Source organism: Takifugu rubripes, chromosome 5 (assembly GCF_901000725.2).
Source record: "Takifugu rubripes chromosome 5, fTakRub1.2, whole genome shotgun sequence".
NCBI lineage: Eukaryota > Metazoa > Chordata > Actinopteri > Tetraodontiformes > Tetraodontidae > Takifugu > Takifugu rubripes.
In genome coordinates this window covers 6,568,161-6,595,224 of record NC_042289.1, presented here as the reverse complement: position 1 = coordinate 6,595,224, position 27,064 = coordinate 6,568,161, and the positions used below count along the sequence as shown (strand labels likewise).

The window sequence follows — 27,064 nt, the reverse complement described above, 5'->3', positions numbered from 1 at the left end:
GAACACATAAATATGACTGTTTCCCTACAGACGGCCATCGTACACTGTATATAAACACAGCCTGTATATGTCAAGAAAAATAAATATATCAAATACAGGAGTCCATGTGCATATTCTGTGCTTGTAAATTGGCGAAAAAAAAATAAAAAGTTGTCAAAAAGATTCCATAAAATATGGAACCCATGAGCTTATTTGATTCTGGTGTGGAAACTGAGGCTTGGAGATGCGTCGCCGTGACCGACGCGCGGCGTTTTTCCTTAAATCAAACACAGAAATATTATCAATGCACGGTGTTAAAGGGCGAGAGTTCCTCACGGTACGTCTCGGGGACACACGCTGGGATTTTAGTAAACACGTACAGAGATTAAATACTTTTTACAGAGTACATGCTTGGATAACGCTAATCTATACGCTTAGTGTGGATAGGCGGAACTATTCAAACCGTCTTAGGAAACGAATGACGTGGAGAGCATCTGTGAGTGCGGAGAACATCTCTGACGATAGAAGCTTGGGATTATTGAGGAGTACGAGGTGAAAAGAAGATCTCAAACAGGCAGACAGACGTCTAACGTACTTCTGGGGAGGTGTCCAGCCTGGTGAGGTCACTGGAGTGGAGACGATGGGAGGACAGCGCCCTCGGCGAGCTTCTACTGGGGGGGGGGGAAATCTTTGAGGAAGTCGCAGGTCTTCTTTTGGACGACCTCCCGCAGCTTCCTGATCTTGCGCGCGCTGGAGAAGGCCACGAAGCTGTCGGGCTGGAGGACGGCCATCCCGTTGTGAACGTCGCCCATGACGATGAGCTGCTCGTTGGCGGTGGTGATGTTGGGGCAGGGGCAGTTCCAGTCCACGTTCAGAAGGGTCACCTCCAGGGGCTCTTTGCCGAAGAACCTCAAGCCCATCTTCTCATCCTTCAGGATCTCCTCCACCGTCACCAGCGCGTGACCGGACTCCTGCTCCTCGGTCAGCTCGGTCACGCGGCCGAGGATCACGAAGTCGCTCTTGCAGAAGCTGTTGACCATCTTACCCCGGGGCTTGCACGCCTTACAGTTGTGGTTCTTCGGAAAGGGGCACATCTGCTCGCAGGCCTCTCTGGACTCGAAGTTGTTCTCGTTGCCGCCGCAGCCTCCGTACACGAAGGACTGGCACTTCTTCAGGCCGCTGTTGTACGCCCAGCGAGGCTCGTAGGCCTTGCAGGGCCCCTGGAGGCTGGGGAGGCTGCAGGGGGCCGCCAGCTCCCCCCCGCACGACAACATGCAGGCTTCATATGTGAGGAAGTGGTTCTGGTTCTTGTTGCACTGGCTGTAGGTGAAGGTGAAGCAGCTGTTGCGCTTGGACTCGTAGTACCAGCTGATGCTCTCCTCGCCGCAGTCGTCCGAGTCGGGACCCTTCAGACACTCTTCCGCTGGAAACGGCAGGTTGGTGTTGTTGGCCCCGCTCTGACCTTTGGCCTCTCTTCGGATCACCACTAAGGGAAAGTGCGAGGACACGCCCCCTCCGACGTTGCGGGCCGTGCACGTATAGATGCCGGCGTCGTGAAGCTGCGCGTTGTATATGACCAGCTGGCCGATGTTGGTGACCACGACGTTCCCTCTCACGTGGTTGGGCTTCATGACGGTGTTCTCTTTGCCCTTCAGCTGCTTCTCCCAGGTGATCTCCGGACGCGGCTTCCCGGAGACCTCGCAGAGGAAGCTAGCCGTCTCGCCCACGAAGACCGCCTGCTGGGCGGGGCCGGTTGTGTATGGTGGGGAGCTGGACGTCGGCCGGTAGGGTGGTCTGGAGGGCAGTGGTGGGGGTGTAGGGTGGTCTCTGCGGGGAGGGGACTGGTGTTGGGCCAGGTCAGGTGGTACCTGTAGGGGGCGGAATAACAAAAGATTTAACTCAAAGCTCTTTTTGGCGGAAATGATCGAGTCTCGAATCTGGAGTTAAGTTCCGATAAACGTGGAGTTTTCCTGCTGTTAGGAATGAGATCGCACAGTGTCCATAAGCTTCTGAATACGACACGTTTGTAATGTCTTTACGCTGGTGTGTTCCTTCGTCAAAACGAGTCTTTCGTCGTCACATTTCAGGTCGAGCGTCATGTTCAGTTTACAGGGGAGCAAACAATAAAGACAAACTTTACCTCATATCACCAAAAAAAATGCTTCAAATACTTAACATGTTACCTGCAGGTGACCTCAGAGATAGAGATACCCTTGGAGCACGCCTCCGCGTCCATGTAGCATTTGTTATAATAGGTCATGCCGTCCGACGCGCACGTGAAGTGCGGCTCTCTCTCGCAGCGGTCCCGGCACTTGCACACGGGCTGTCCGTCCCAGATGTCGCACTCGGAGCCTTGCTGGGTGCACATGAACTTGTCGCAGGTGGCGCCCTTTGGCATTCCGATGGGGCCCTTGTTGCCCTTGATGTCTATATAGCGCGCGGCCACGCAGCTCTTGTTACCACAGACGTTGGGGCAACACTTTTCAAAGGACTCGCATTCCTAAAGATGGAAAATAAGAGAAAGGTTTGCGGAATAAAAGTCTTTAAAACATCAATCCCTGCAAAAATGTGCGATAAAAATAAAGTTTTCGAGCCGATTAAATCCTCTTTAGTGGACTGTGAAGAGAGCACAAGTCCGTATAAAATATAATAAACGCATTTATGTTGTCTTTTTTACTATGTTAACATTTTTAAACTGGGGGTATCATTTCCATGGGCTAACATCGATCACATGTGTATCGTTCTGTGTCGTCTTTCTCTTACTTTAGTTATTCGGAACATCACATCTCCAAACTCACCTGGTCGGATTCACACTCGCGCATGCAGGTGCTCATGGCGTCCACCCACAGGTTCGGGTTCAGTTCGTTCGGGCACATACCTGCATGAGAGTACACCACTTTGGCCACGGACATGGGCATCGCTCTCACACGGTCCGTGTAAAGGAGCAAAGCGCAACAATGTCCCAGCAGAAACCAGATCCACCGCGGGAACAGCATCCACCACATGTCGGCCGCCGAAGAGCCGTGAAAGTCCCGCAAGGACGCGCGTTCAAAGCTGGGGAGGCGGCTCAGAACTTTCTCCGAGCAGCTGGATCGGACGATGCGTATTAAGGAGCGCGCAGGCGAGCATGCGGGTCCGGTCCGGATGTGGAAAGAACTCCAGGTTAGTCGCTCCACGCTTAATAAGCAGCGAGAGATTAAAGCCGCGGCGCGCAGACCCACCGAACACGGGACTGTGGGAATTACTGTTCCCGACTGGCCGCGCAGCAAATCCCAGCTGGGATACAGTTATGATCAACTTAATTAAAAAAAAGTTCTCCGACAGTTTGCAGGCGCTGGTTGACGGAGGACTGGCGAGACACCTGTGCGTAACGCGCTGGCCGCCTTAACCCTTAACTCCCCAAAATCCCCATGTGAGGCACTTTGCACCAGTCGGAAAGTTCAAACAAACGGGTTAAAACATATTTTGGGCGAATTTCGATGGTGGAAACCTTTTTTTTAAATGTGCGCAAATGCAGAAATTTGTACATTTACATTTTAGAGGTTCGACGAGTGTCCCAGAAAAACAATTGCGGAGTTTTATTTAGCGTAAGGTTTGGGTACGTTCTCTCTCTATATATGTTCTATACCGGGGCGCAATGGCAGCGTCCAGCAGGTGGCGCCAAACTCGGCATTTCGTCAGGTTGGCGCAGTAGAACGTGTTGAGGTTTCCACGGGAAAGGAAACACTGATGTGGTTCCTCTCGTTAGCTGAAGGTGCAGACATTAAATTAAACAGTGCTCAACCCCAGTGTGACCACGTGATCGCGCATTTCCTGCTTGGGACAGGGTGGAACGTGGACAGAGGGGTCCAAGACGACAGGACAACATACTTCAAGCCATTAAGTGTTTTATTAAGTCACATAAATAGAATAAGTCATTAAAAACGTAAAGAAAAAAAGGAAGCATGAAGGACAAAAGAGTGAAAGAATCATAAGATTTGACAATGCAGAGCTGGCGTAATTGTGTGTGTGTGTGTGTGTGTGTGTGTGAATGGGGGTGTGTTTCCTCCTCAGGGTCCCTGCTGAGCCCAGTGAGGCCCAGTGCACAACAGTCCAGAGCTTGTTGTGCGAGTCTGATCCATCTGTCTGAAAACACACATTCTCGAGGGCACAAACCTGCAGTTTGAGCTGCGCTAGCGAGCGACGGCGAGCAGCTCCGGTCAAATCAAAGCACCAAATCCAGCTCGCAGCGCAGCGGTTCCCCGAGCCCGCTCTCGGACCCGACCCTCGGGGGCCCAGTGAGGCCCAGTGCACAACAGTCCAGAGCTTGTTGTGCGAGTCTGATCCATCTGTCTGAAAACACACATTCTCGAGGGCACAAACCTGCAGTTTGAGCTGCGCTAGCGAGCGACGGCGAGCAGCTCCGGTCAAATCAAAGCACCAAATCCAGCTCGCAGCGCAGCGGTTCCCCGAGCCCGCTCTCGGACCCGACCCTCGGGGGCCCTGCACCCTTAACCTTCACCCCTCTAGCCTGCATTCCCAGCATAGCCAGCACGGAGCGGTGGGTGTGCCACATATTGAATAAAGCTGCCGAGGACCTGTATTGTCTGCAAAGGGTCCTTGACTTTGACCTTCTCCGTGCAACCCCCCCCCCCCCCCCCCCCCCCCCCCCCCCACATCCCTCCAACTCCCCCACACCCACAAAGCTCAATGGTCTGTTTAACTAATAATGGTTAACGCGGAACAAAGAAAACACTGCAAAAATCAGGCGTAAATGATGTTTGGTCTGCAGCTCACCTGCCTCACCTGTGTGCAGGTGCACTGGTTTGTCCACAGGTGTACACATTTGCAGGGGGGGGGGGGGTTATTGCACATGGATTATATCATATCAAGAGGTTTCGTTTGTTTGCAAGCGTGCGCACACTCCCAGAGCCCAAATCCATCACCAAAGCCACCACAGGCGAACGCTTCACAGCCTCCACCTTTGGAACTTTCTCAGGGGCTTCTCTCGCCCACTCCTGAGTCCATGGGAGGCTGCCGGTGCCGGTTCCTAACAATGACGGTGTTATGACTGTTCGTATAAGCTTATTATGAGTGTCTCACTCCAGAACAAAGGGGAGGGACACGTCCAGCCACAGCAGGGCCCTAAGCTGATTCCTCAGCCCGTCTAGACACAGGACATGCCAACAGGCAGAAACAGCCTCCCAGGTACCCCTGAAATAGAAATTCGGGGCTTTTTTAAAAACCTTCCTTCACCTCCCCCGAGCGTAGATTTTACACACGATCTGGTTCTGGAGGGATTACGCAACATCTGTGCTCCACAGAGTCCGAACATCTGCTCGCCACATGAACACCATGTCACCGAAGAGGTTAAGGGGGGTAACACAAGCGTGTCAGGACGACCATAACCGCAGTGTTTATGTTCTTTAAGTCGGAAAGGGAACATAACAAAATGCCTCGTTGGCCGGGTTCATAACAGGATGTCCTGGGCGACACGTCGGCTCTGCGTGCAGATGGAGGTCAAAGGTGAACGGCCGGCAGACAGACAAAACCACAGCTGGACAGCTACGCTCTTTTTCTGTGGCGCTCTATTATCGAGGAATGCCGAGCTAAAAAACTAAAGTATTACACCGAGCGGGGGACGTTAGAGCCCAGCCCGTCTGCTCCCTCTAGTGGCCGCGGTGTGAAGCGCAGCCGGTCAGGCCGGGAAGGAAGAGATGCAGGAGACGGAGGTGTAATTCACCATGCTTTATCAAAGAACAGATACAGGTCTGGAGAACACAAAGAACACAGCTTTAACAGTGCCTAAGATTAGTTTCAGAGGTACACAGGACATACTGTATATAAAAATATCTGACTCTGAATGCATAGGTTAAGTTAAACTGAATTCGGCCTTTTCTAAAACAAGTTATCCCCCCCGCAAACTTTGTTAGTGTCAGTTCAAAGGTCGAACATGCTGATGGCCCTAAGCCCCCCCCCCCCCCCCCACCACCACGCCGCGGCCCAAACTCGAAGGGCCACGCTCACCTTTGAAACGGTGGTGCAATAATAAAGTGTCAGACCCCAGTGGCCCCTCAGTCCTGGTGGGTCCTCCTCCCCTCCCAACATTGCACTAGCCTTCAACACTTCTCATCCTGCTCTTTCTACTCATCTGTTAGATATCAGGCATGAACGCAGGCGTAGCTGGTAAAGACAAAAAGAATCCATAAAAAAATGTCAACATAGAAAACATACAAAGACAGTAAGAGCTTCAGGTGTACGTCGGTGCAATAAACACAAATCTGATTATTACGGCGCCGCTACGTGACCTCCAACGCCGAGTCCAAAGGAAAATCAAGTGTGGATCAAAGCAGCCTCCTTCCTTCAAATCAGAGCGCTGCAGCTTCTGACGCGCTACATAATCGTTAGCGCTTTTCACCTCAGCACGTGTTCGCCGCTCAGGCGGCGCCATTAATCCTTCTGATTAGGTCGAGTTTGGAGGAAGAGCCTCGCTTAAACTGCTAAATTCAAAACAACTAAAAAAATAAATAAGTCACAGCTGAGTTGCGCTGACGGAACTGAATGACACAAACAAGCTAGCTTCTTTTTCACAGTGTGTGCACGTGTTATGAATGGGTGTAGCTGGAGCGTACTCGGCGTGGTCAGCACTGGCTTCATCGCCTCCTCCTGAAGGTCATGAACAGACGCCCTCTCTGAAAGACACTAAGGTTTAGTTTGTGTGCTGTAATTTGTCCTCTTAATCCGTCCATTCTGCCTCATTGAGGGTGTGTCCACGTAGGGCTATTGCAGAATCCCGTCCAAGTGCAGTCTCTAAGGAAGACAAGCCCCTGCCCCCCACCCCCCCATGGTCCTGCCAAACCTTGGCACTCACCATAGCTGGAAAAGAGGGGAAGAAAAGGAGGGGAGCCCAAAATACGTTCTGGCAGGCTGGAGGACACCATGCGTCGGCAATCGCTTAGAACTGGTCGGGGACATGAAAGCGGCAGGAGGACCAGAGGACAGAAGCTACAGGACGCCAGGAGAGGACTCCTATTAATGAAACTGGCAAAAACACCAAAGCCGAACAAAGCTGGAATTAGGAACCCGGGAAGGCAGCTATAGAAGCCCGTCATAAACGAGGGGAGATCTAGGGCACAACTAGTAGGTGAGGCGGGACGCCTTCATGTTGTAGCAGGGTCTGTCTGTCAGGCCCCCTCCAGAGAAAAACGACAGGCCCTCCGCCTTCTCCAACACCACCTCCAGCTCCTGGAAGTCCTGCAGCCGAGCCACGTCCTTGTCCTGGGGAGACGGGGAACAAAGGTGGTCTTAGTCAGAACCGTCCAGGCGCACGTCTCCACTCCTCGCTCTGAAAACCTCTTGCCTTTCTCAGCATGGTGTTGGGCAGCTTCCGGATCTTCTCCACGTGCTCGGCGCTGATGCCCAACTCGCGGCAACAGACCCTCAGGAGGGATCGATAGGTCAGCTCCTGGCGGTCCAGCTCCACCTCGATGAAGTCGTTCTCCCGGGCTGGGGTTCTGGATGCGCACCTTCAACACCAACTCTGGAGAGAGAGAGAGAGAGAGAGAGAGACATAGAGAGAGAGACATAGAGAGAGAGAGAGACATAGAGAGAGAGAGAGACATAGAGGGAGAGAGAGAGACATAGAGAGAGAGAGAGAGAGGAGCGAGGGAGAGAAGACAGAGAGGAGGAGAGAGGAGGGAGAGGAGAGCACATAGAGAGAGAGAGACAGAGGGAGGACATAGAGAGAGGAGGAGAGGAGAGAGGAGAGAGATAGAGAGGAGGAGAGAGAGAGAGGAGAGAGAGAGAGGAGAGAGAGAGACAGAGAGCATAGAGAGAGAGAGAGAGACAGAGAGAGAGAGAGAGACATAGAGAGAGAGAGAGACATAGAGAGAGAGAGAAAGAGACATAGAGAGAGAGAGAGAGGAGAGAGAGACATAGAGAGAGAGAGACATAGAGAGAGAGAGACATAGAGAGAGAGACATAGAGAGAGAGAGACATAGAGAGAGAGAGACATAGAGAGAGAGAGAGAGAGAGAGAGAGAGAGACGCTGGGCTTCAATTCCGCATCAGGAAGAACAGAGTTCAGCATTTCCAGCATACTGAGAGTGTGTGTGTGTGTGTGTGTGTGTGTGTGTGTGTGTGTGTGTGTGTGTGTGTGACAGGTTTAACTTAAAAGGAAATCGTTTGGAATCATTTTTCTCTTGCACCTTTTTGGGTTTTCTGTATTTTCAGAGGCCACTTGGATCGGGACCCTCTGCCGCTGTGTCCTAATAATAAAAGACGACTGTCTCACCTTGGACATTGACCGGGAAGGTGCTGGTGAAGAAGAAAGGCTGGAACGCCGGCACGGCTCCTCCAGACTGGCTGTGGCCCAGCTGCTGCGGAATGGACTGCTGCCTGCTCATCGTGGGGTGGGCCCCGGCCACAGGCGGCTGCACCGCCCCCCCGCCGCTGCTGGCTGAAGACAGCGGCGGCGAGCACATGGCGCCATTGCGAGCGGGCGCCACGTGCTGGTAGTCGGCGTGGTTGATGAGGTGCGGCTCGACAGACAGGTCCATGGGGACGGTGCAGTTCACCACGGCGTGGTTGTGAGACGAGGACGAGCTGGGCGAGGCGCCGTTTTGCTCGGCCACGGGAAGGAGGTCGGAGGCGTGCGGCGTGCGGTGCGGCGAAGGGTTGGGCAGAGCAGCGGGGGGGTCGGAAAGCATGCTGTGTGGGTCCTGAGCCTCAAGAGTTGGGGGAAGCGAGGCTGGCTCGCTGTCCTCCTCGCAGCCTCTGGTACCATTCTGCGTGGCGTGCTGGTCCGTGATGACCTCCGACTTGTTGTCCAGCTTGGAATACATGAAGGGGGGGTTGGACAGATAGTTGGGGATGATTGGCAGCTCTGGCTCTTTGACTTCAGGCACTTCCTCGACTTCAACTGTGGGGATCACAAACACGTTTTCTCAAAATGAAACCTCACTACACGTTGCAGTTGTCACCAGGCTTCTCGGGACGTGCGCTTACCGCCTAAAAGCCGTTTGATCTCTGGCTTGGATGTGAGCTGAGAGGCCAACTCATCCTTCGCGGTCAGAATTTCTATGTCTGCGCCACAGGACAGTAAGTAGGACACGATGTGCTTATGGTTCCTCTTGCATGCCCAGTGAAGGCACGTCCTGGAGAAAGCACAATTTAACCAAGTGAGGAAACAATGTAAACACAATTGACTTTACTTTTCTTACTTCCCTGAATTGATTTTAAATGATAAAGTCACTTTATATGAAGTCTAGTCCTTACTCTTGTTCAGAAGTGATCGAGTTCACGTCTTAGAATGGAAGGGACTTTATCTCCTGTAGATAGGCAACATAAAAGGCCACAGATCTGGCTACTAAACCAGCTCAGTAATCTTTCTAATCAGATAACACTGAGCACATTTAATCCCTCCAACAACGCCTTTAGCAGCTCTGAACCTTCAAAGTTAAATGTTACACAGCAAATGCATGCGTCAATCCGACCAAGTGATGAAGGAAGACATGTTGATTTAAAACTCACCATCCATTTATTTCGTTCTGTGAATTAATATTTACTCCACTCGCCACCAAAATTCGCACTTCGTCGATATCCCCGATGGCAGACGCCTCTCTTAGTCGCTCCTGCAATTCTTTATCCAACGAAATGGAGGACATTTTCGAACAAAGCTAGCACTGGGAGGTCATTGGACACGCAGAAAGCTCTGCGACAAAGTAGTCAATACCAGTCAACTAATGGTTACCATAAAGATGACACGGAAGACCTCCAAAAATAGACTTGAAAGCAAACATTAGCTACCGGGCTAACAGCAACAGCACCTTCGTGCTAGCTTGACAGGATACGACTTAGTTGCTAGCTTGCAGCCTCGGCTAACTTGGTGTTGGTTGATCACGTTTTTTGGAACGATTGTAATGCGGTTTCCCTAAAAGTCGATTACTCTTTCATTAGTTTAATTACAGCGCCGCTACCAGGACCCACAACCAGCCGACAGTGCCGGCGCTTCGCGAGGGGCTGTCAGAACACCACTACCTCATCAGGGGACATCTTTTGGTGTGACACCACTGAGCGAAACATTCGTTCCCCCCCCCCCCCGATATCCGACTCTGCAGCAAAATGTGTCAATATTATTATAATGACTGCAGCCTTTTTACAGCGTCGATTTCAAGTGTTGGGCTTCCCCCGTCCACCCTTTTCCGTTAATTCTTCACTTTTTATTGTACGTAAGCGTTTCACGTCTTCAGCAAAACCACTGGAGGGCAGTCAAGACCCAGAATTAATGAGTTTTTGTAGAAAAGGTTTTCTTCTTTCATTTTGATAATTGGCCATAATGTCTTAACCCTCATGGATGACCTCGCCATGACATGCACAAGCGTTATCCTGCATTCTAAAATGTTTTTAAAACAAAAATGAATAAATTAAAATCAAACCTGTATGCAATGTCAGCTTAGTTAGCTGAAACCATTATGTACAATAAATAGTTGCAATAGATGGCAGATTTAACATTTGTGTTTAGTTTAGTTTGTACGATTTTGTTCATTAAAATACTAATCATTTCGAATAATTACTATGCAGTTTCAATCATATTTAAGCAAACTCCAGGGCACCCATCTGTTTTAAAAACCCATCATAATCCATTTCATTGAAACTATTAAATTCACACATCCAAAGAGTGGGGAAAAGTATAAATTATAAATACATTAGCATTACTTGAATATTAATGCTTTTTTTAAATTAAAAAAACAAACAGCTGTTGTATCACAAGAGGTTTAGCTTGTTCCTCTGTGTGTATAAATGCATAAATTAAAAAAAATCATCTCAGCTGAACACTGTAAAGGTTTACTGTTGTTTGATTGGAAACATGCACACAGGCTGGTGGAAGGGCTGATTAGAACTCATATTTTATATATATATATATATATTTAACAGATAGAACAGATAGCAACATGAGGGTAAAATGAATGCAGTATTTTCTCAGGATAAACTCACATAAAAGCATCTGAGTCGCTGTCAGCCTACAGAAAATACTTGTAGGATAAAAGGTAATGGTTGTGTTAATATAGGTCGGCACCACGGCAGCACCAATGGTGGCAACAAACACCATTAAGCACACAGAAAGCAGCACCACGCTGCCCTATTAAGATCTGCCTTGCAGCAGCAATAAATTTTATGAAATGCTGATAATTTAAGCAACAAGAGTTCAATGGATGATCTTGTCCAGATCTCACTATCAGATTACAGAAAACATTATATCAAATTTCATCTTTTGCATTCTTGGGTTTCTAGGTAGATGGTAAACTGTCTTTTAGAGTATACAGATTGTAAAATTAGGAAGGTTTAATAATTTATAAAACCCGAAAAGGTTTACAAACAAATAACAAACCCGAATAATTTACAAACCCGAAAAACTCCTGTAGAGGCTACGTTTCTGTTTTAAATTACAGGACATGGTCTAAAGTGCTGCTAAAACGTTACAGGTGCCACCTCTGTTTTATTAACCGTGTGTGTGAATTAGTAAAACTGGTCTCTTCGCAAACTCAAGGATTAGAACTACATTACCCATAGTTCAAGCGCTCCTAAGTGCCCGCCCTGATTATTTGCACTTCCGGTTGAAAAGTTACAGGAAACTGTAATTTGACGATGGGCATTAGGAATGACAAAAAGAGCCAGATCATTTGTCCCAGTCAAAACTGTTTAATTGTATTTTGTTTTATCTATCTATCTATCTATCTATCTATCTATCTATCTATCTATCTATCTATCTATCTATCTATCTATCTATCTATCAACTTTGATTACTATAGTTGCCTTACTATTTTAAATTATAAGTGTTTGGGTGTTCAGGGGTATTGTGTAAAATCGAAATGGAAATATAAAAACACGTACTACTACTACTACTAATAATAACAATAATAATAATACAGTAATAATAATAATATATAGGTTTTCAGACAGTTGCGTGTTGCTGTGGTTCATTTCAACGGCTCGTCCATCCGTCCCCTCGCTGGCTAACTGATGAAACGGCAGTCTGCCATTTTGATCAGTACATTGCGCGCATTACAAGAGTATCCTGGCGCATCTGGAGAGATCGTTGTACTTTACGTCCAGGCTACATTGTATAAAGCGAAATGCTTTCGGCGGCGCAGCTACTCGATGAGTTAATGGGCCGAGACAGAAATTTGGCACCTAACGAGAAGCGGTCTAACGTGCGTTGGGATGACGAGAGCGTAAGTTAGCTCCTTAGCTAACATTAGCATAGCCTAATATTAGCATGCTAAAAGCTTGAACGCATGGTTGTCAGTTCTATCCAAGACGACTATTTTTTTTAGGATAAATATTACAGATTTTCTTTTACCGTGGACAGATGGTATAGGATGGTTTTATTCTTTTTTTTCTGTGTTTTTTTTAACGATACGTTGACGCCAAGGTCTGCTAACGTTATATGTTGCCATCGTCCCTTCCTGTACAGCGTGTACATATGGTGTTGTCACATTTCGTTGGAGTTTAGTACGTTTTGAAGGCATCATATTGTCACAATTTTAAAAGTCTTGCTCTTCAACAAGGTGTGCCGGTACTACCTGTGTGGCTTCTGTCCTGCTGAACTGTTCACAAACACCCGCTCCGACCTGGGTAAGTCAGAAAGTTGCCCCCCCTGTTTAGACCTCGGTGCCAGATGCTGGTTGTCCTTTAGATGAATATATTATATGCTCTTTCATTCAGGCCCCTGTGAGAAAATCCACGACGAGAATCTTAGGACTGTGTAAGTTTGAAATAACGCCGTGTGATTTTTTAGTTTCTAACTTTTTTTTGTGACCGTCCCTTTTCTGAGGATTGTCTCATTGTGTCCAGGTATGAGAAGAGTTCCCGGTTCATGAAGGAGGGCTACGAGCGAGACTTCCTGCGCTATCTTCAGTCTCTTCTGGCAGAGGTGGAACGGCGAATTCGCAGAGGACATGCCCGGCTAGCGCTTTCCCAGGCGCAGCAGAATGCAGGGGTGCGTAATTTGGAGTGATAAACTTGAGCCATCTGTACCCGCTCTCCTTCCACCTGTAATACAGAGATTCCTGGGAAGGGTCATTTGGAGTTCACGGACCATAAAAAGTCGGGATTGACGGTTTTCTCCTTGCAGACTCCTGGCCCATCTGGTAAGAATGAGGAGAAGGCCAACGTTCTAACAGAGAAGATCGAAGACCTGGTTGTCCAGGTAGATACTACATGGATTTAAGCTAATTCTTATAGAGTAAAATTCACTTGGCATGATGTGATTTGGAAGTGGCTCATTTGCTTCTCACTTAGATTGAGGAACTGGGTTCAGAGGGCCGTGTGGAGGAAGCCCAGGGAATGATGAAACTGGTGGAGCAGCTGAAGGAAGAGAGGGAGCTGCTCAGCTCGACTCCCTCAGTAAGTAGCCTTTAGCCCGTAGCCCAAACGCCACCTTCATTACTCTTGAGATCACAGAGGACTGGATGGTACGATGCAGTGTTAGATGTGGATCTGACGTGCGTGTTTTGTGTAGACAATTGAGAGCTTTGCTGCTCAGGAGAAACAGATGGAAGTGTGCGAGGTGTGTGGGGCCTTTCTCATTGTCGGCGACGCGCAGTCTCGTGTGGACGACCACCTGATGGGCAAACAACACATGGGTTACGCCAAGATCAAGTCCACTGTGGAGGAGCTCAAGGTGAGAAGAACCACCTGACGACAGAAGCTGTTCCTGCTGATGTTCAGGCCCACGTTTTCGAAACGGCGCTTAACTTTTTGCCGCTTGTGTTTAGGAGAAACTGCGACGGCGCTCGGAAGACCGACAAGGAGAAAACCCAGTTGTTCGGAAGGACAGGGAAGACCGGGAGCGTGAACGGGAGGAGCGGGAGAAAAAGCGCAAAGAGGAGGAGGAGAAGGAGAAGGAAAAGGAGCGAGAGAAAGAACGCGAGAAGGAGCGCGAGCGGGAACGCGAGAGAGAGAGAGACAGGGAACGGGACCGAGAAAAGGAACGCAGGGGGCGCCGGAGCCACTCAAACAGCCGCCACTCCAGTCGGACCTCGGACAGGAAAAGGAGCCGATCTCGTGATCGTCGGAGATCCAGAAGCAGAGACAAAGACAGAGAGAGGGAGCGCAGGCGCAGCAGGTGTGGCTTCCGCCTTTATTCCAGTCTTCCGTTAACCCGCAGTATTTGTGTGACCGATGTCCCCGTCTTGTTGAACCAGGAGCAAGGACAGGGAGAGGAGGCGCAGCAGGGAGCGTTCTGACAGAAAACGCCACTCCCGCAGCCGCGAGCGGAGGAGGTCTCGCAGCTCGGAGCGCAAATCTCACCGCCACCGCAGCCGGGACAGGGACAGGGAGAGGGATCGGAATCAGGACAGAGACAGGGAAAGAGACAGAGAGCGGTCATCAAAAGACAAAGGTGAGGACGGCCCTCGACGTACTGTAGCAGGCGCTCGCGCGGGAATGCTCGGGCGGCTCTGAAGCTAACGTGTGGCCCCGTTTCCAGACCGAAAGATGACGGAAGAGAGGAGCAGCTCTAAGAAAGACAAGCACTCTGGCGGCGACGCAGCGCCCATCAAGGCTTCCTCCGAAGCGGAACCAATGGAGACGGAGACAGCGGCCGCTGCTCCCGCCTCCTCCCCGCTGCTTAACGGCCAGCAAGAGCTCCTCCATTCTGAAGGTGACACTCAGTCCAATTAAAACTGATCTGATAGGACCTCAGATCAGGCTCAGGTAAGTGTGTCTTCCTCCTCACTCCCCCTGGCTCTGAACCTGGTCCCCCCTCCCACTCCCTCCCCCTCTACCCCTTTTCCCCCCTGTCCCCCAACCTTGCCAACCCTCTCGCCCTTCCCCTCTCACCCCGTTTACGTTCAATGCTTATGATTTTGTCTTATGTACTATATGCATATATCTTTATCCTGTTTTTGAATAGTGCATCATAAGTATGCACTGAAGATGAAGGACTAGGCCTGATGAATGAGAAGAATGTAGAAAACATTCTGACAAAGCCAAGAGGGAAAGGCCAGTGTAGCCCTGAGCAAACATGCCCGGAGGTACCCCTTGTTTTGTATCGGTTTATGAAATAATAGTTTGTCTATGTGGACAAAATGGCAGAAAAATCTCATAGTCTAACCAGTTTTTTTCCTGCCTGTTTTCATTTTTCTTTTACTTTCAGTTAAAACATGTAGCAATTTTGATGTGAGTTGCTCCAGAAAGGGCAAAAAAAGAACAAACCCCCCCCCCCCCTTCCCAAGCTGGGTCCCTGGGTCTCCAGGTTTATCCAGATTTCCACTCATGTAAACACTCAGACACATTTTCAGCTCTGACGTTTATGGGGAACCCAGAACGATCTCCCCAGCCAGCGAGCCATTTTCTGTAATCACAACTCACATGTTATGGATGTGTTGTCCAGCTTACTGTGCCTGCTAATGCCATGCAGTGTGTGTTTGGGGGGTGTTGTAGCACCTGGGGCCTAATGTTAACGCTCTAACTGGAGGCTAGGGTTTACGGAATGAATTGCAGCTGACTTCCCATACCTCACACAGCGTTGGTGTTGTGAGCGAGACCACATGAGAAAAAGGGCAAATTAAAAATCATGGATACTCTGACTGTCAAACTGTGCAGGTACTCACCCCAGGTACTCCTTTCTCTACCCACATCCATTTCTGTTGCCTGTCAAAAACATAATTCTATACTTTTCCAGACAATAAAATTGAGCATTTGACTGCATATATTTTGTTGCTTGTTGCTATGTGTTAGCGTATGCTTGTGACGTGCCACAGACGTGTATTTTTAAACAGTGTGATGGAAAAACAACCTGCTTGATAAGAACTATTTCACCTATCAAGGTTGTTTTTTTTAAAGGTATTTAGGATATTTGATAGTTTGGACTGGCCTTCTGAGCGGGTGCAAAAAAAGTAATGGTCCGATCAAAGTAGTAGGTGGAATCTGTGATATCTTGGAGCCAAAGGGGCATTTTTAAGCATCCGCCATGTCGTCTGATACGATGCCGCAGGCCTTCTTCACGGAGCCTTTAATAACACTCGCTGTTGCGATGGTTTCTCTCACCAGGGGACGCTGGGAACTCTGGAGGAAGCGGCGGCAGAGCACACCGACCCAAACCTGACCCCGACGCAGCGCTGCTTAAAAACAAGGTGAACCACAACATGTGTAGTGGCTTATCAAACACCCCCCCCGCACCTGTAGAAAACACGCAGGGGGGGCATTTAATTCTCTGGCTTTACTGGTTGTTATTTTGGCCCACTGAAAAGGTCGATGTGGTTCATCTATTCGGCGCGAGACCAGAACTTTGTTTTTGCCCCTTTTTTGTGTGCTTTTTGTTTTCAACGGTTTTCCACTTTGGCGTTCAGTGACAATTGAAATAAAAGCCGTACGTGTGGTCTGGTTTGCTTAGTCGGGTTCTTCTTCACCTCCTTGACCTCCTTCCTTTTTTAGATTCAGCTCAATATTAATGTACAATGTCAGTCCAGCACGGGGGCGTGTCTCTCCTCCCATTGGGCCGTGTCTGCACTCAGATGTTTTTCTAATGTTCTCTGATTAAACAACCAACCATGTTACCGTTAGAGCCGGCACTACTGCCCGTGACGCGCCTGAACGCAGCAGCCAGAACTCAAACGTGCTCATTTGGCCCCTCTCCTGGCATGTTGGAGAAACCAGGAGCCACCGCTGAACCAAAGTCATCCCAGTCTTAGCTCCATGTCGCACCACCGCGGCTGGTCTCTGACCCTCAGAGCGAGCGGATGAACCGTAGTAAGATATCTGACTGGTGCGGACAAGGCTTTAGAGTGTATATTGTTAAAAAGAAAAAAAAAAGTTTCATTTCGAGGACTGAGCTGTTTCATTTTGTTCTACTTTTAATGTTCACGTTGTCTCAATGAATAAAAAGTGAAAACTTGTTTTCTTTGGCTCCTCCCTTGAATGCACATTAGCACCACTGTTCATTGGGCCTAGCAGGGGTGGGGCTGCCTGGTGGTCTCTGCGGGGGGGTCTGGGCTCTCCTGGGAATATATACTGGGAGGGCAGGAGAATCAACTAATCTCTTGTCCAAGCGGTTGTTGAACGTCCCAGCAGCAGCTCTTAGCTGAGCCTCAGCGGAGGTTAAAGGGAAAAGGCCCAACCTGCAGGTTACTGTCACCAATCCAAGTTATTGATTGATCCTCGACCCAAACACAGCTCCAGTTCATATTAAAGCCTGACTCTTGGCAGCACCCATCTCAACAGCCAGGGGACAGAAAAGCCACTTCTGTTAGTAGTTGTATATCGGCCCCCTGCTGGGCCACATTCAGAGTTCCTGTCTGAGTTCTCTGACTTCTTATCTGACTTGGTCCTTAGAACAGACAAAGTCATTATCATTGGAGACTTTAATATCCATATGGACGTTGTAAATGACAGCTTTAGCCTGGAAAGACTGGTAGTCCCCTCCCCTCCTCTCTCCTCTCTTCTCTCCCCTCCTCTCTCCTCTCTCTCTCTCTCTCTCCCCCCTCCTCCCCCTCTCCTCTCCATTCCTTAAGACAATTTTGATTGTAACAGACGCTATATAAATGATTGATTGATTGAATACATTGATCAGCTGCACACAGATCGGCTTTAGTTACTTCAAACCACGGTTGCCGGGCCCACAATCCCCCCCCCCCCCCACCCCAGGGCGAAATGGCAACAGTCATTAAAGGTGTGAAGTTTCCCTTCACAAGTTCTGCCCCATGTTGGTGGGATATGGTGCCAAAGATTCAGCATGAGGGGGAATAAATGACCCTGGGAGTGTGTGCGTGTGTGTGTGTGCTCTGATAAAATTACTGAGTAATTACAACTAACCAAGCATGAGCTCGCAGGAGCGCCGGCCCAGCTGTGATCCCATCGCTGTCCCTGAAAGTGCTCTCAGCCTCCTGGATTCACTTAGCCTCCTGTCCCAGGACGCCCCGGTAGCAGGTGGCCGTCAGATGGTGCAGCACCTCCTGGGTCGGGCGCGTAAATGAAGAATAATTATTTATACAAGGAAGATTAGATTCTTAAAGCATCTAGAGAGGTTTATCTATAGATTGTTGCCCTATAGATTGTTGTGTGATGGTGAAATACAGTTTGTGGAGGAAAGGTTGATTTTCTTTGGTTTGTTCCACTCTCCACCGGCAGGGGGCGGTGTACACCTGCCACCGCAGCGCCCTCATCACTGTCAAAGGAATGTTCTCGCCCAGGCAGCGTGGAGGCATCCTTGAGACCCCCCCCACCACCCCTCAGATGGCATCATTTCATTCCCTCCGCTGCTCAGAGTACACGACATTAGAAAAGGCTGCATTTCCCTCTGGAGTGGGGGGTGGGGGTGGGGGGGGGGGGGGGGGGGGGGGGGGGGGCTGAAAGGAAACATCAGGAGAGACGGTGAGCGGGGAGGATGGGGGGAGTGATAGAGCAGGAGATGGAAGGGGGCGACTGAAGGAACCAGGGATAATGGAGATGGATCGTCTCCATCCCTCCTCCACTTTTCCCTCTCCCCGTCAGCGCTGGAGTCTCCAGTGAAGGTCGACTCGGGAGGGAAAGCAAGTCGTAGATTATGCAGTGGAGATGCAATTCATCAGCGCTGTCGACGCGCTGTCTGATTAATGATCTCCACTCCTGCAGCACGCACACACGCACACACACGGCTCGTGTCAGCTGCCACTCAGTGCTGATGCTGGATTAGAGCTTCCCCTGCAGGCTCCTGCTGTTTGTGCTGACTCCGACCGTTGCTGCGTTATTCCACGTTATTCCGGCTGTTTTCCAGGTGATGTAATGACAGCCTCGGCTGCGGCGTCACCTTGTTTTCCATGCGAAGGCGCAGTGGTGGGCCGGGACGAGGCCGGCGGCCTCTCTGTCCTCACAATTTGACGGATGCTTCGTTGTCAGCATCTGTTCCTGTTGGCCGACACACAACCTGTCGCCGTGGCAGCTCGGCCCGACACCATCAGCCGTCCCTCAGGAACTCCGAAGGAAGCCATGCCCCCCCCCCCCCCCCCCACAACTTGGGAACAAATTCAATCTGTTGCAGTTGGAGCCCCCCCCCCCCCCCCCCGGCTCTTCTCAGACCCAGCAGCCCACAAAGGCTCAGGGTCCAGAAGCTTCTTAAGTGAACCTTCACGCACCTCAGTCCAGTTCACCCCCATCGATGGTGGAGAATCGGAGAAGGCCCTTACCTCAGCGTTCCGTCTCTCTCCTCTCAACAGATGGTTCCACCACAGGAACGGGCCCGGAACCAACAGAATAAGGACCCCCCTCCCCCACCACCACCACCCACTTCTCTTCATTTCCACTGCTGCCTTCGTGTTTTTCTGCACTTGATGAGTTGCCAGAATCTGCAGTGAGTCTCTGTTCACCAGAGCGTCAGAGACTTTTTTGTGGGCACTGGAGTGAGGTTGAGCCCCCCCCCCCACACACACATACACACACACACACACATCTCTCTGAAAACAGAGGGAATAACTGGATCAACCATGAAGAACGCAGGAAGGTTTTCAATCGGTATCAGGAGCTGGAAGAGAAAAGCATTGAGACCCTCCTCTAGTCCCTGTCTCCATGGCAACGGCTCAAGCTGACCTCGCCTAATTTGTCCTGCCGACCAGCAGGAAAATGTGCAGGTGCAGAAAATAATTCTACTCTCAGAGATCACAGATAAGTGGGGTAAAAGAAAAAAAGGGTGTGTGTGTGTGTGTGTGTGTGGGGGGGGGGGGGTGATTATTGCAACACACGAGCACTTTCCAGAAGTTTGTGTCTGGAGCCACGAGAGGAGAAGCACAACCACACAACAAAGGGTGTCGCTTGGCTCCCTAATGAGTTTATGCACGACTGGGCCAGCCTGCAGGTCCAGTATCCTGGTATCGATCCCCAACCGTGGCACCAAAAGGTTTCCCATTACAAGATGCTTAAACGAAGAACACGTTCCGCCTTCGTCCATCATGACTGATCATTTACTTGCGAAGGTTCATTGGTATCGACGTGCTCCCGGTGCTCTGATTGCCGTCCCATCGACGCTCTCATCCTCCGTCATAATGGAAGGACATTAATCTCACTATGACGTGTTACAGAAGGACTCCCCATTGATTATTTCATTGTCTGTGCTGCTATTGTGGTGAGGGATACTTACAGGAGGCTGTACCCCCACCAGGGAGGGAGGGGGGGCTGAACCAGTTCAGGAAATAAAGCACTTTTTGTCTAACGCTAACGTTATGATTGTTGCCGTGGCATCTGTTTACCGGTCTGGCCTCATCACAGAGTTGCCAGAAATCATTAATGTTTAACTAATGTAAATATTTATCTGCATTTGCTTTACTCGTGCAACCCAAAATGAATATAAATGAGCAGAACAGTTGACTAGCGCGATGCTAACCAGAAAAATGAGGCTAAATCCAGCTGCAGGCTAATAACGATGACAAAAAGTACCCGGCAAAACTGTGAAATTACCTTCTTTTAATTTTTAAATAAATAAAAAAAGGTCCTCAAAAATGGACGCGAGGGCTCTTGAGGCGCCTCATCCAGCTCTGTGCCGCAGATAAGCAGTGCAATTAATTTTGACGGACACGTGCATAATAGTCGATAATAAAGCTCTTGAGAAATTACATTTCATTATTAAAACCAGCGCTTTGTCCATACTGGCGTTTTTGGCCGAGCCTGTTTGTGGAGCGGACACACTCTTCCGCTCGTTATCTTCCCTCTCTAGGAAAAATGCTGACGGAGTCGTTGTCCCCCCCCCCCCCCCACCCCCCTTCCCAAGTATGAATTATGCATCTGATTAATTAGTCTCATCATTACACTATATGGTCAACTTCCTTCTGTTGTAGTTCAAACATAGAAATTGACCCCCCCCCCCCCCCGCCATCATTGTTTGGATGAGAGGAAGAGCTCCCAGGCATTTGTTGCGTCCCCCTGGGTGCTGCTCAAGGGATTACAATGAAATAACAAGATAACAAGATAAAAGAGCCTCGCCGGAGGACATCAAAGCGGAGCAGATGCTCCCATAAAAGCAGAGTGGCGCCACGATGGTGACTTCAAAGAACATCGCGTGCACAGGCCGAGAGTGCCATGGGCCGAATCTACACACCGACCCCGGTGTCCGAGTCGGGCCTACCGTGGTAACCATAGCGATTCTACAATATTCTGATACTGGAGCTGATCCTCGCTGGTAGGATCAATGTAAGCCTCATTAATCCTGGCCTGTAACTAATCTGCCTTCTCTTATTAGTATTCCCGGAGTCACAGGCAGGCGTCTGTAGCTCTGGATGACCCCACCCCCCAGACATGTGTCTGTAGCTCTGGATGACCCCACCCCCCCAGACATGCGTCTGTAGCTCTGGATGACCCCCCCCCCCCCCCCGGAGGTGTAAATCTCCCACAAACCTGTAATTCCTGGCGAGCCCACAAGTCTCCCACAACAAGGGGCTTTCTGTGCAATAAACCAGCTCCTTGGCCATCGATCGGCGCCGGGCTCATGGCGGGCTGTCCTGGCGCACATGCGTGTGCACGAGGAGGCGCTTTTCTTTTCTCTGTCTTCGAGAGGACGGTTATTGACTCCATGCATGTTTTGGACCATTACCCTCTCTTTAATCTAAACCCAATTTGAATGCAACATTAATACCAAGGCTGTAATAGTCCTGTGAAGACACACACACACACACACACACACACACACTGGCTTTCATAAGCTTGTAAAGCACTGCTCTCACAACAGGAAGCGATGGGTGGGCTGTTCAAAGGGGTGGCCTCTGCATTGTGAATCCTTTGGCCTCTTATTGATCCGGGTCTTCGCATTGATCGACATTCTTTTCCCGCACACAGATCCGTCATGTACCTGTCTGCAGCTGCTGCGCTCGTCTTTTGTGTTGGCCCGGCGGCGACTGTACACAGGCAGATCAGCGACGAGGACGGCGTAACACGCTGGGCTCTAATGCCGTCTGACGACGTGGGCATGTGCGGCGCAGCCTGAAGATGAAAGCGTCTGTGGGCTCCAGCTTTCAAAGACTGAGACGATCGTCATGTGAGAGCTGCAGCACGGCGTCAGGTGGCATCACTGTGATGCGCAGCATTACTGTGATGCGCAGCATTTGTGTCAGAGCAGGTTCTTATGTGTGTCCTTGTATTTGCTACATATTGACGACCAAAAACCTGTGGGCTTAAAGGGTTAAGAAAGGGTTTTAAGGTTGATGGAGTCGGTGCAATCATGCAAATCTGCAGCCAGCAAAGATATCACACAAGATCCTGAACAATGAGGGAGGCTGACCTCCTCAGGACTGATTTGTTCTTCCACGTGAGCGGCACCGGAGGAGCCAGTCAATCAGCCAGCGAGCGCGGCGAGCTGGGCTTTCCACGAGCAATATTCCAGAGGGCTCTCAGCATTAAGGACAATATACCGAGCGCTAGTTTTCCAGTCAAACCCGCGTTTTCGGGCCCAGTCACCTGTCACTGCGGGACCGTTCACCTGCAGCGGCTGACAAAGATGTTCCCTAAATGACTAGCAAAAGGCAGACGTGGCCACTGGAACATGTTTGTGTTTGTCTCTCAGAGGGTGACGAGAATGAGTGCTGACATTTGCAGTGATGTGGACTGAAATTGAAGAAATAACACGGACTGACCTCGCCGGACTCTCGTCTCAAAAACGTTGCGCAGGTCCTCCATCGCCACACACACGCAGACAATATAGACCCGAGCTTTCACACACATCTCACAGCTTCGCGTTAGCGTCCGGTGGTACTGTTTGTGTCTATCAAACATTAACATGAGGCCACAGAGGAAGTCTCACGTTCATGTCAAAATTAAAGTGTCATTAATTGTTTAAGTGCGTTCAAATGTTCAACGCATCGGACATGTGAAGTGAGCGGGCTTCTCATTCGGTTCTTCTACGGCGCCGCCATATGTGCAGGAGGAGAAACCATCTGTCGCAGAGCGGGGGAAGGTAAACACACAAGAGCGACGCGTTTTCGGCTGTTGTTTAATACGACGCTCGGGAACGCGTAACAGGAACACATGTCGCCGCACCTGACGGGAGGCAACATGGAAAAGAACTCGTGTCTTCATCATGGCCGTCCTGTCACCACCAGTCACTTCCTGATTAGACAGAACTAAATACTTCAGAAACGCGCTCTGCAGCTCCTTCCTTGGTTGTACTTCTGAAAACATCTCTGAATATTCAGTGTAAAGTAAGAAAACAGCTGATATGAACGCGCGGCGGCGTCACGGGCGGCCCTGGATGACCTCAGGGTTTTTCTAAAATGATCTAAAAATGCCTTGTTTGTGCGCTCAGCTCGCCTTAGCATGCGTTAGCTGGTGTCGATCAACATTAAAACACTAAAAGGCCTTTTAAATGTGGTCTCTAATGCATTTCCATTACATTTCCAAATTAGTTATTTCACTTCCTTTGCACTCTGAGGCACTAAAAAATGCTAGAACCAAACAAGAAAATCTCTTTTCTCCACCTCTAAAGAAAAAAACATTGAAAAACACAGTTTTCCCAGGGTTACAGCCCAGTTACCTCTTTATTCATGCTAGCATCTAAGGGGATTTATTCATTCTGGAGGTCCACGCACACGTGTGTGCTGTCTTCATTTGATGCATTGTTACCCACTGGTAGACGTAGTTGTGGAAAATACATTTTCTTGTTTCAGCCAACTTTCCGCCTTTAAATATTTAAAAAGCTGCACAAAGAAGCAAATGTGCATTCAAGGTCTATTAGAAAGCTGCTCCAGAAAGTTTGAGTGGGCTTAAAGTTTGTTGGCTGATGCTCTTAAGTGGGGATGAATCATTTAGTGTTATTGCTGTGGAATTAAATTGCATTAAATTTGATTTGACACACATTCTTTTTAGGTTAGCGGAATAGTTACATATTCGCAGACTGTAAAGAAAGTGATTAAAAGTTGAAAGGAGGAATATTTGATGCACATTTGTGCACACAAACCAAGCAGGAGCTTTTGCTTTTGTCCCTCTGAGTAAAAGACTGGAAGAAGAGAAGAGCTGAATAAAAGTTTTAGCAGTGTTCTATGCAAACACACATTTAAGGGTTCAAACAAAGGTCGTGTGTAGTCATGTTACAATGAATCCCTTTGACTGTCCAAGGAGGCAACAATAATTGGACACCATTATTTACACCAGATTACAGCATTAAATGTGAATAGATTGGTTTTTGAGAGAAAACCGTCCCTTGAATAAGCATGTCTGGTGACGTCCCCTGTTAGTGTGTAAGATGTGTATGAGTGTGGTTTACAGCGCACAGATACAGGCTGTGAATCACCTCAGTGATTCTTCTTTTGCTTATTGTGTGAATACGACAGAGTTTCAGAGACTCTGAGAACTATTTGGAGAAACCAACTCGGACCCTTCAACCTGCTCAGAGGCGACGCTGCTGTCCAGAACATGCTCAACATCCAAGAGTCCATCGGGGGACAATGACCTCAGTTCTGCTTCACATTTATCACGATGCTTCCCTAAAGCGTCCTGGCAGCGGCTCTTGTCTGGTTTCCTTCTGCATAGCTTGGTCAGCAGTAAATCATCTCCTGCTTTCTTTACCGGATCTGTTAGTGGGTGATACCAGGTCCTGAGTGTGAGGCAGACAAAGACATGGGGGAGGGGACAAAAGACAAAATATCCTGCATAGCATCCTCCTCCTCTGGCTTTTTGACTCCTGCGCTGTGACAAAAAGAACTCTTGCTGCTCATCAGGAGCTCAGAATCCTATTTGCAGACAAGATGGCAGAGTCTTTTGACTTATACACACACACACACACACACACACACACACACACACACACACACACACACACACACAGCAGGCTACAGGTAAACAGGGCTGTCAGGCTCTTCAGTGGAAGAGAAACAGGGGCTCAGTGTGTGTCTGCATGCTCAGCAGAGCACCTAATTGCAGTGATGAATATGAGGCGGTGGTGATTGGAGGAAAATCTCCGATGAAGTCTCCGTATATAAACCTTTGGAAGGAAAGTAGCTGTTTATAGGCTGTTTATAAGATGCACTGTCACATACAATGAGCTACAGATTAGAGCAAATAGAATCAAATAGTGAGCCGGGGCTCAGGGTGTTGCACTTATGTATTATCATTCCCTTTCAAAATAAAAGACACTGCGGCTTAATAGTGATCTAGATGTGTTAATACAAAATCCTATCTCTTCTATAGGTTTCCTATTTGCATCTATGATGTATGTATCTGTTTCTGCCCCTCCCCAACCCTCCATTCCCAGGTGGTTACAGCTACTAGCAGCTGTTACCTGCTATATAAAATTAGAGTTTATAAGATGAGCTACTACAGGACTCTGCATCAAAGACCTATAAATTGTTAATAGCATAATGTCAGCAGGAGGATTGTTGAAAGGTGCTCACGCTGCAGGTTTTTGATGGGTGGCTGCAACATGAATACATCATTTACAAATTATTGTATTTGTAGATTTCAGGTCTGAAACAGCAGATCTGATCACATGTGAAGGAGGCTCTGCAGAACAGCAGAACTCTGAGCTCATCAGTCCTGCTTCTGATTAAATCCCTGACAGACGAGGATAAACTCAGGGAGGTTTACATCATCTGAAATTCATGAGTGTCCTGCTCGTCCGTCCTTCGCCGCAACCTTGGATAATGTCGTGCATAATATCGAATTCCAGCCGGTTTGTGAGTTTGAGCTGGCGCTCTCTCAAGCACAACACGCACGAGGAGCCTACAGCCAAAAGCTCTTAACACAAAGAGCCTCCACCAAGACGCACGGTCACGTGCAAATACTTCACCGACAGGTGCGCAGCAGCATGTGGTGACGCCACCAAACACAACTCAACCCAATAAAGGACATTTTAGATATTTCCAGCACCAAAAACTGGAGATCGTAAAAGAGCCATCCGTGATGGAACCCAAGATCTGACAGTATGCACAATAACTTTCATCTACACGGGCTTTGAAGTGTGGGGGAGGGGGAATTTACAAGGTCGCTGTAATGAAATATCCAACTGCTGCCTTTGTTGCTCTGAACACTTCCTGACTTGGAGGACAAACTTTGGGACGGTGAAAAAACGAGTTATGAAATCAGCAACGTTGCGTAAGCAGCGACCTCGTGTGACTCCTTCAGAGGGTTCCATCTATTCTTAATCCCTCCTCATTTCTGCTCGGTAAACGGGAGTGAAAATCGGCAATTAATTCCAACAATTACCGGTAAGAGTGGAGAAGACGCGGCGTAGCCCGCTGTCTGGTATCCTCGGAGTCACAGACACACACAGACCAACGGTGTGTGTGGAAACCAGCTCCTGCCAGCTGTCAAGAAGAAGCGTCCTGGGAGTTGTCGGCACCTCTCGACCGTATCGTGGACTCCAGGGCGAGACATGCAGGCAGGGATGGAGGATCCCCAACAGCGAAAAGAGAGAAAGTATCTGTCAATCTGTAGAGTATCTTTAATAGTGGAGTGTAAAATACTTGGAATGGAACAGAGAGATGGAGCCTCGCTCCTCTTTCTCGTTGGCGCCTCTGGTGTGTTCAGACTCCAGAACAGTAGGGGGCAGCATGCACACAGGAAGAAGAGGCAACACAACTGTTATTTTGAATAATGAGGACACAGCAAGAGTCTGGGAAGATGGCCGGGCCCCAGGCAGGTCTCCAGTCACACCTGGCAGAAACTTAGACTCCAATGGACCTGACGTCCAGGCTTCTGAAGTGGGAGGAAACTGAAGGAAGCCGCTCCGTCTCAATGGTACTAAACAGCTCCCGACTGATTCAAGTTTAGTTTCAGTCCTTTCTGAGATAAAATGGCACCAATGGCAGAAACGTATCCCTTCCCAAGCAGCTTTTGTCCTTTAACTACCTCTCTTTCTGCAGTTTTTCGCACTCTTCCAAACACAACTAAAGCTGTGACAGCTGTTAGCGCCGCTGTCGCCGCTCATTTTAGCTCCACTCTGCTTTCATGCCAGTGGCTGATTTTTCAGTTTCCTGACGACTTTCTTTCTTTTTTGTTTCCAGTGAAAATAAAGGTGCCTGCTGAAAGCGGTTCGGCACATTTTCTAATTTTTAAATCAGAGTAGGTCCAGGTACACTGTGATTTACGTGACTGCAAATTATAAATATGTGGCAGCCATAATTCTAAAAAAACATTTATTTCCTTGAACCTGT

At 49.1% G+C, this 27,064-nt stretch overlaps 3 protein-coding genes across 4 annotated transcripts; 1 reads left to right on the top strand and 2 right to left on the bottom strand.

Annotated features, from left to right (window-relative positions):
- Positions 1–535: 535 nt before the first annotated feature.
- On the bottom strand, positions 536–3,370 carry LOC101067769 (WAP, Kazal, immunoglobulin, Kunitz and NTR domain-containing protein 2). Its single transcript, XM_003964543.2, is given in 5 exon segments — positions 536–1,727; positions 1,729–1,791; positions 1,793–1,847; positions 2,163–2,479; positions 2,778–3,370. Coding segments are annotated over 5 exon segments (1,722 nt in total). The 5' UTR covers positions 2,985–3,370; the 3' UTR covers positions 536–647.
- Positions 3,371–5,691: 2,321 nt separating this feature from the next.
- Positions 5,692–10,030, bottom strand: LOC115249910 (ankyrin repeat domain-containing protein 40-like). Its single transcript, XM_029836506.1, is given in 6 exon segments — positions 5,692–7,236; positions 7,319–7,463; positions 7,465–7,498; positions 8,251–8,877; positions 8,964–9,112; positions 9,489–10,030. Coding segments are annotated over 6 exon segments (1,230 nt in total). The 5' UTR covers positions 9,623–10,030; the 3' UTR covers positions 5,692–7,095.
- A 1,945-nt stretch (positions 10,031–11,975) lies between these two features.
- LOC101067317 (luc7-like protein 3) lies at positions 11,976–16,859 on the top strand. Of its 2 annotated transcripts, XM_003964541.3 has the most exons (11): positions 11,976–12,190; positions 12,527–12,593; positions 12,684–12,723; positions 12,813–12,957; positions 13,093–13,167; positions 13,260–13,364; positions 13,480–13,641; positions 13,736–14,085; positions 14,165–14,361; positions 14,449–14,675; positions 16,014–16,859. In XM_003964541.3, the coding sequence occupies exons 1-10, from the start codon at positions 12,092–12,094 to the stop codon at positions 14,640–14,642; spliced, it is 1,434 nt and encodes a 477-aa protein (XP_003964590.1). In that variant the 5' UTR covers positions 11,976–12,091; the 3' UTR covers positions 14,643–14,675; positions 16,014–16,859. The 2 variants fall into 2 exon arrangements, with proteins under 2 accessions (XP_003964590.1, XP_029692315.1); XM_029836455.1 differs by having other exon boundaries at positions 14,449–16,859.
- The last annotated feature ends 10,205 nt before the right edge of the window (positions 16,860–27,064 follow it).